Here is an 8,560-nt window from a genome sequence, read left to right as displayed (position 1 = left end):
GGCTTGGTATAGCCAAACTCTCCAATCTTCCATAAGCTTCTGGTCTTGTAAAGACAATATACTCAACGTTGTATAAAAATATCTGTTTATTAATGAAAAAAGCAAATGATTGATTGAAAAATATACTCAACGTTATATAAAAATATCTGTTTATTAATGAAAAAAGCAAATGATTGATTGAAAAATAATACTTTCTCAAGATCAGCATGCATGGCTTCGAAAGTCCCAATGAATACAAGTTGCCACTCGGTATTTGTTGATGGATAAACATCTATCACATATACAACATGTGTGAATAAACCATAGAATCATTAAGAACATAAATAAAATTACGAAAAATATCTTACAATGAGCTTGCAATGCAGATGCTAGAGTAGAAGGATGCATATGCATGTTTCTTGTTGTGTACACATGTTGCGCCTTTGCCTTCCACCCATCTTTTCCTATCTTGAATTCCAAGGTACGTTCTTTCTAATGGTACTGTACTAAGCCTCTTCTTTGCCTTTTTATTCTATAAGGACCTTTGCATGATGGTTGTATAGTCACCCAATCGTTTAATTTGAAGTTTATTATATCTTTTCACACACCTTCATCATCTTTAATATTATGATAAAATGACATTAGGAGTGTGCCTCGGGTTGGACTGTTGTCTCGACATTATTAGATGATGAATAGAAGAGATGATGATACAAAAAGACAACTAGAAAGAGATACAACCATGATAGATTAGGGATTTTCAAATGCATTCTCATTTTGAAAAAACCTAAATTTCAAATTTTTACTTCTTAAAGTACTGACACTTGGCACGTGAAGACGGGCCCTTGAAGTCGGAACCCACTAAAGTGACATTGAAATGGCCAAAGTCGGAACCCACTAAAGTGATATTGAAATGGCCGTACCGTATCACATTAGAGTGGTGATAATCCACTAAAATAGTCAAAACTAGTGAAGTTAGTAAAAAGTGGATATAACATCCAATGTTATACTTATGGTTGAATGTCGCATTTTCAATGGTTACAAAGCTTAATCTAAATCTAATACAAGTGATTAAAATGTGAACATTTTTTACCTTAATACATTTACATAGGTGGCATTTCTTAAAGATTATTTCAATCCAACGAGGACCCACTCTAACCAAGAGGTTGTGGGTATAGGTCCTCACATCATAGGGTATGTTTGTGAGTAATGTAGTTTCTAACTTAGCTACATCCCCTTTAAAGGGGGCTTTCGAAATACGAATTATGTCTTATATGATTCAAACTTTTGACCTTGTCAATTCATCCACCAATAAGTACATAGTTTTAGGTGGCTTTTTTTCATTGGCAACCCATCATTACTATGGTTTTTATTTTAAGGAATAATATTTCAGTTGCTTTTATTTTATTGAGATATTCAGTTGCTTTTATTTTAAGGAATAATATTTCATATATTTTACTTATAAAATCGGCTTGTGGTAAGGATTTGGGAAACAAAAACTAGATAGGTTCGAAAGTTGGCTTTATTGTATTTTTAAAAAAAAGCTTAATGTTTTTTTTTTGGAGGCGGGAATAAAAAAGACGAGGCCACTTCGAAATAAATAATATAGTTTCAATTTAACAATTGTAAACATTAGTGCTTTTTTTTTCTTTTTTTTTGGGGGGGGGGGGGGGGGTGGGGGGGGAGGGGCCCAAATTCCCTAGAAAAGAGTTGTATGCATCTTGCCCGGTTTTTTTAATTTCATCTACTTTTACATATTTCAAAATTTCGTGAATTCCTAGCGATTCGGATTCGAACAGGCGCGCACACAAAACTGCTTTCATTTTTCATAGACTTACTTCTCCACTTTTTAAAAAAAATAAAAAATAAATATTTGCTTGACCACTCAAAAGTGGGGGGCACTTCATCCCCCTCCCAATTCTGAAAGAATTGTGTTACAGTTTTCAAAGCCAAAGAAGGGAAGGCAGCCATAAGCTGTTAGAAGATCCCCCCACATTACTACAAGTGATTAAATGGTGGGGCGTTGGTTGCAACCTATAATTGATCAAGGCAAAACTTAATGGTCCATGGCCTTTCAAATGCTTCCTAATGGTCCATGGCCTTTTTTTAAGTGCTTTTCTAGCATCTACTTCTATCACAGTTATCACCTCCTCACCACCCTTATAGGCAAACCCTCTTGTGGAACTTGAAATGGGCTGTACTGAATCCCAGTTTTAGATTCATCCAGCTCCCACCTACACAAAAAGGGTAGGCACCATTAACTTAATTAGTTGTGAGAATCACAAACTTACTATCCACCTTCTTGCATTAATTTACAAAACCTTCATTTTTTTTAAAAAGTATATAATAGGACTGATGTATTTTTTTTTAACACATACCTGAATTTAGTAGTGAGATGATGTATAAACACCAGCATTTCTAGTTTAGCTAGCTCACTGCCTGGACATGAGTGTACACCATTTCCGAAGGGTAAGAATGTGTTAGGCTTTGGAGGTACCTGCAATACAATTAACACCTTAGCTACCACCCCCCACTAATCAAACCAATAAAACGTCACTGGCTAAGATCATTAAGGTACCTTACTCGGATGTATTATTATTACAACTTCATTAAGCCTTGAAATTAAAAAGGAGTTGATTTTTTAATACCTCAAACCTAGAAGGATCAAACTTCTGAGGCTCTGGGAAGAACTCTGGACTGTGATGAATGTTTCTAAAAAGGGGTAATACTTTCCACCCTTTAGGAATAATATAACCTGATATAAGTGAGAGATTAGTTGTTAGATAAATGATATTATCTAGGCAAGTCATAGAGCCTCAATGATGGCTATGGGCTTTTACAATTAATTGATTAAGAAAGATTTAAGGGTGAATACTACATGATTACCTTTATAATCCACATCTTCTACAGCCTCCCTGAAAGTGAAAGAGAGAATAGTCGCAACTCTGAGGGTCTCTTGGATGACCTGTTCAAACAAAAGATTTGTAGTTGTTGAGAAGATTAGTTGACAAACAACGGATTAATGTAGTTTAATCATTCCTTGATTAATCTGGAGTCAATGCACCGGCTCAGTTACACACAGTAAATCGATTAGTCTTGTAATTTGAGCTAGATGGTTTTAAAGTAGTTAAATTAACGATCCATTAGTTGATGAACACTAATTTCAACCCATCATGCGGTCTAATCATACTTAATTAAAACTACAATTGTGAGCACTAGTAACTTGTGGCAACGATTTAACCATGAAAAAATCAAATCATTGCAGGCATTGAAGGTTCGGAAATTTATGAAAATAGGTGTGATTCTCTTTTTCTAGTTTAAAAAAAATAAAAAATTTTGGGCGGGCGATTCTGTATTTAAAATAAAAATAAAAATTGGTGTGATTAAATATACGTGTCAAATATACATGTACATGTGTCCTTTACAAGGTGGTCATGTCACCGTACATAGATATGTGATGTTTGTGTGTCCTTTGTGTACGTGTAGATCAATCACCATACCTAACTGGGATATATAGTTGTACATTCAAGCATTGGTTTGACACCTATATATGCATTTATTAAAATTTAAATGTACCATTTCAGCCTTTTTCTTGCGCCACATTAAAAAGATTTGCAGAAAAGTAAAGACGTTGTGTCAAACTTTTTTTTTTTGTAAAAACAGTAGAATATATTAAAAAAGGTTGGAATCCAAGACGTTGTGTCAAACTTTTTGCATTGTGTCAAAAATTACACGTATATATAATTTTAATATGTATATTATACATATTAAAACTCACCCTTGATGTCAAGCGCATGCTCTTGGTGTCCTCCCATGTGAGCTTTTGCTGGTCACCATCTTTGGCGTGCCTAATGTTATCTTGCTCGGCCTTTTGAAAAATTTAAAAAAAAGGGGGGGAGGGGGCCAACAAAAAAACAAAACCAAATTTAGGGCCAAGACTTCAACATTTACACGATATTGGGTTCAATTATTTTCTAATATTCACAAGAGTTTATAGTATAAAAGATTTAATTTTAACTACATGTAAAAATTTCCAAAAACAAAGATGTGCTTTTAATTCCCCAATATACAGGTAGTAGAACTTTTTTTTTAAATATCTAAATAGTTAGATTAGAACGTACATACATACATATATATATATATATATACTAGTACTCAATTCACGCATTGCTACTGTATGTAAAAGACATTAAGAAGCGAAACACAAGAATGAAAGCTAGAATACAAAGGATCAATTGGAATACAAAGGGTCCATTGAAGAAAATTTTCCCTTTATTTTTTAGGAATCCAAGATTTCTTTTCTCTCTCCTGTAATAGATAGATGAGGAAGACTTGAAATTAACAAGAAATGATATTTACACAAGCTTTAAATTATAAATATAAGTACTATTTTTTCCCCTAAAATAAGATAAGCATTTAAAGAAAGAATGGGCATTAAAGAAAAAGGATTTTTCTTGTTCACATCAGTACTGAGAGATAGACTGACAAAAATAGTTATTCACAGAAAATTGACTTACAATGACAGATTCGAGAAGGGAAGGGCTGCTTTTGAGGAACTTGATGAGCCAAGTGAGGACACTTGCTGTAGTGTCACGAGATGCAAAGATCACGCCTATTATGTTGTCCACGATCTGTTGGTCGCTCAACCCCACCTGGCATTCATCCCTGTATCCCATCAAACCACCCAAAAAGTCCCTCCCCACCAGCCCCTCCTCCCTCCTCTGCCTAATTATCCCTTGTATTATCTTGCTTAAATGCTTCCTCGCCTGCACAAATCACCCAAATGTGTTTAGTACTAGTCACCCGTTGATTTCAGATGCTTAACAAATCACACTAGCCTTTATACTACTTAATCACTCGCATTCATCATCACCCCCTTTCCATGTAACAACACCTAGCTTCCCTCGTATTAAGTAACATGATAATCTACACCTAAATTCCTTATCACTGCCTCTTAACCCTAGATATTTGGCCTTAAGTCTAGATACCTAATTTCCAACACGTGGCTTTTATATATATAAATCTTGAGCGAATCAAAAGTCAATAACTAATAAATGAGATAGATCCACCCTTGTATCATGAGCAAATCATAAACCAATAACTATTAAATTAGTAGAGTCTAATCAAATACATATCATGATATCAATAATTAATCCATCCTCATCACAACACATTTCCTAGATCCTGTTAAATTCGTAGAGGCTAATCAAATACATATCAATAATTAATCCATGCCACATCACTCACAGTGGCTCACACATGATTGATCCTAGATCCTAACACAAGGCCTAGGTCTTACTCCTACATCTGTTACAAATCACTCACAGTGTCTCACACATGATTGATCCTAGGCCTAGCCTCCTAGGTCTTATTCCTACATCTGTTACAAATCATTAACTAAAGTGCGAGCCACTAGACGAATACAAAATCCTGGACCTTGGAAGGTAGCCAATTGGAACTGACAACTTCCATTACTGCTGATAAACGCCTAACAACATCAGCTTAAGGCTAAACACTCGTAAATCCCGAATTTTCAACTAGCTCTAACCTTAGATTTAAACAATGCGATCAAGACGATGCACTTAAATATCGATACCTCAACTTGACACATACAACAAGAAAAGGCTTCGCCTTGCTATTATAAATGCATGGCCCGTAAGTAAGACCCCTCCCTCCCAAGAAAATCATCTTTATAGTGCAATATAATGTTCCTCCAACCTTAACTAAGGAGCTACTAGTTGAGTATCAGGATTACAAGAACATATTGATTTTGCTAATCAAATTCACCTTCACTAATTTTTCTAGTAAACTTGCTATCTAGAACAAAACTTTTGCGTTGTTCTTAAGCTAAGTACACACAAGTAATGAATCAGGTTTAAACAACTCAAGAACTTCGTTACTAAATACACACAAGTAATGAATCAGGATTAAACAACTCAACACCTTCATTGCTTTGTGGTACTTGGTTCCTCGGACATTGATAGGCATTGAGTTATAGCCTTGCTCTAAGGTTGCATATGCACGATTAAGGTCTTCCATGTCTAGACCTTTGTGGCAGCCAAAAATTTTAAGGATTCCCACTTTAAAGGCAAACTGCAGAGAAGGCAAGCAATTCATAAGCTCAGGAACAAGCTCACTGAAAAATATGAAAAAGAAGAAGGATAGAAAAAACCAAAAAAAAAAGTAGAAACAAGACTGAAATAAAAAGACAATTAGGCTTCACCTTCTTCATTTCCATGAAGGTATTGACAGTTTGGCCTTGCCAGGAGGTGAGGGTGGAGATGGCAAGGTCTTCAATGACAGAGGTCATGCCTCGGATAGACTCGGGTAAAAAGGAGCTCAAGACAAGCCTTCTGAGCCTAGTGTGGTAAACTCCTTCATGGAAGAAGAGGGCCTGGGGGCCTATCATGCCCTGCTTGCTTGCAGGGAATGTGGGCTTGAACAAGTGAGCCTGGCTCACCAGCACAAACCTTGCTGCTTCAGGGCTTGCTATCATCACACATGGACACCCCAATATGTGTGTCTTAAAAATCTCTCCATACCTGCATCCGACCGATCACTATTAATATAGTTTTAGAACGTTACATTTCCTCACATCTTCAGATTAACCTTATCCAAGTTCATTTCCATATTTATGCTCAACCAAAAGAAGGAACATAAGTAATCTAGGTCTTTATGATGTCCTTGCACTGGGTTTCCATCCCTCCTTGGAGAGCATGGGATGTGGAATGACTCAAATTTTCACTTGAAAGTCCATGCCTCCTCCTTTAAGAGAACCTAAGGTAAACCGAACTAGATTTGGGGTTTTCATAGCTGAATTCCATTCATCTCTACAATTGCGTTCAACCTACTTACAGGTGCAATAATCTGCTTCAATAAGAGAACCGTAGTGCTAATACAATTATATTAATCAGAAACATTGCAAGTGTGAATAAACAAGTGTACTACACCTAGTTACAACCTATTCATCATTGAAAGTGGGTTTAACATTCTAATATATAAAGGATTAACCTTCGTTCATGGGAGACTATAGAGAACTAAGAGTCTGGTTCTTCCACTCGGAAGTGTAAAGAAGTTCAACCAATTTGAATAATGAATAAGCACCTTCTTTGCCTGCTGGAGAAGAAGACGTTTGGATTTTGGGAGTAGAGCTGAAGAGTTTCCCCAATATAAGGCCACCCCATAGAGCCAGGAGGTAGCCTCTTCCGCCATTCAGAGAAGCTATTGAGCAAGAAGCTGCAGATAATGCAGCAATTAGCAGTGACAAATCCTATAACAATAACAAGGAGCAACATGATGGCAGAGATCACACTAGTGCAAGAGTCACTAAAGACACTCTCGAAAGAAATATCTCAAGTGGGTGACCGATAATCAAGGCAGTAACCTCCCACTAGACTGGTGAAAATTTGCTTTCATTTGATGGAGTCACAACCCTAGGCAGAGGGTGAGTGATAATTCCTCTTCACTTGGAGAGGATGAGAAGATGAGCGCTATGGTGCAAGGTGATCAAATGAAGCCGAGGTGATGAGATTATAAGAGAGAAGGGAGGGAGTGTCTTAGCTCAGCAGCAGTCATCGGGACTAGAGGGAGAAAGAGAGATTAGAGAGAGAGGGGCCAGATACTACGTTTAAATGCTATAACAGGCCATGCGCCGGATCCCGGAATTGGCTGGCAAATATCTTATGCTCTCTGTGTGATTTGGACTCTGAAGAGACGGAGAACGCAAAGATGATCTTACCGTAGGGAAAGGTGGCGTCGTGGCACCCTCTACAGGAAGGTGGCACTGCCCGTGTTCCCACTGGACATCTCCTGCCTTCTTATTTTGTCTTCCCTCTGGAGCCCAATGCAAAGAACCACTCAAGAGTGAATTCACACGCGTATCCTCTGACCAAGATATGTTGAGTAGCATGACACCAGACCATACAAGCTACATGAATACATATACTACTACTATTGGTATTCTAGAAGATTCCACCAAACCATACAAGCTAGATGAATACATATACTACTACCTATTGGTATTCTAGAAGATTCCACCAAACCATACAAGCTAGATGAATACATATACTACTACCTATTGGTATTCTAGAAGATTCCACCACTTAGTTTTCGACTATTTGGAAACATCTTGGGCGACGGGTTAGCTACAAATGTTCCCATTTCTCCAACTGCACCTTTGATCCCTCTTGTACCTCTGAGGCTTTAGAGATTATTCACAAGTTTCATACAAACTTGAACTTTTGATACTCTAGTTGTAGCTTATACAGGGGAATTAGCTTATTTGTATGACCCATTTAATGGATTACTTTTTGAGTGGTATCATGATACAATAGAACAAGGGCAATTTACCCCCCCCCCATTCAATGGATTACTGTTTGAGGGGTATCATGATACAATGGATTATTGTTTGGGTGGTATCATGATGCAACAGAACAAGAACAATTGCCCTGGACCACCCACACACGCACACACGCATGCACCTCACACACACATCCCTCTCTTCCACCCTTTTTGTGGGTTCATTCTATACATACCCCATGGATTAGTGAATGAATCTCACTATGCACTCATCAAATATGCCATC

General features: G+C 37.1%; 1 protein-coding gene across 1 annotated transcript; it reads right to left on the bottom strand.

The window, feature by feature from the left end:
• Window positions 1-1,822: 1,822 nt before the first annotated feature.
• LOC147634909 (abscisic acid 8'-hydroxylase 1-like) lies at window positions 1,823-7,682 on the bottom strand. Its single transcript, XM_086804154.1, has 9 exons — window positions 7,081-7,682; window positions 6,200-6,518; window positions 5,920-6,069; window positions 4,494-4,742; window positions 3,755-3,844; window positions 2,863-2,941; window positions 2,625-2,731; window positions 2,355-2,473; window positions 1,823-2,210 (listed from the first exon to the last, which is right to left on the bottom strand). The coding sequence occupies exons 1-9, from the start codon at window positions 7,269-7,271 to the stop codon at window positions 2,120-2,122; spliced, it is 1,395 nt and encodes a 464-aa protein (XP_086660280.1). The 5' UTR covers window positions 7,272-7,682; the 3' UTR covers window positions 1,823-2,119.
• Between the last annotated feature and the right edge of the window lie 878 nt (window positions 7,683-8,560).

The sequence above is a fragment of the Cibotium barometz genome, chromosome 10 (assembly GCF_041138505.1).
Source record: "Cibotium barometz isolate CiBa-2024 chromosome 10, ASM4113850v1, whole genome shotgun sequence".
NCBI classification, from domain to species: Eukaryota; Viridiplantae; Streptophyta; class Polypodiopsida; order Cyatheales; family Cibotiaceae; genus Cibotium; species Cibotium barometz.
Note: the sequence above shows the minus strand (reverse complement) of the source record. Positions and strands in the feature narration are given on the sequence as shown.

Bases quoted from the DNA above. Each gene is read 5' to 3' on its own strand.
- LOC147634909 (XM_086804154.1), bottom strand. From the start codon at position 7,271: ATGTTGCTCCTTGTTATTGTTATAGGATTTGTCACTGCTAATTGCTGC. The intron at 6,519-7,080 runs GTGCTTATTCAT...GGTCGGATGCAG, and splicing joins TTCTCCAGCAGGCAAAGAAG to GTATGGAGAGATTTTTAAGA. The intron at 6,070-6,199 runs GTGAAGCCTAAT...CCTTCTCTGCAG, and splicing joins CCTTCATGGAAATGAAGAAG to TTTGCCTTTAAAGTGGGAAT.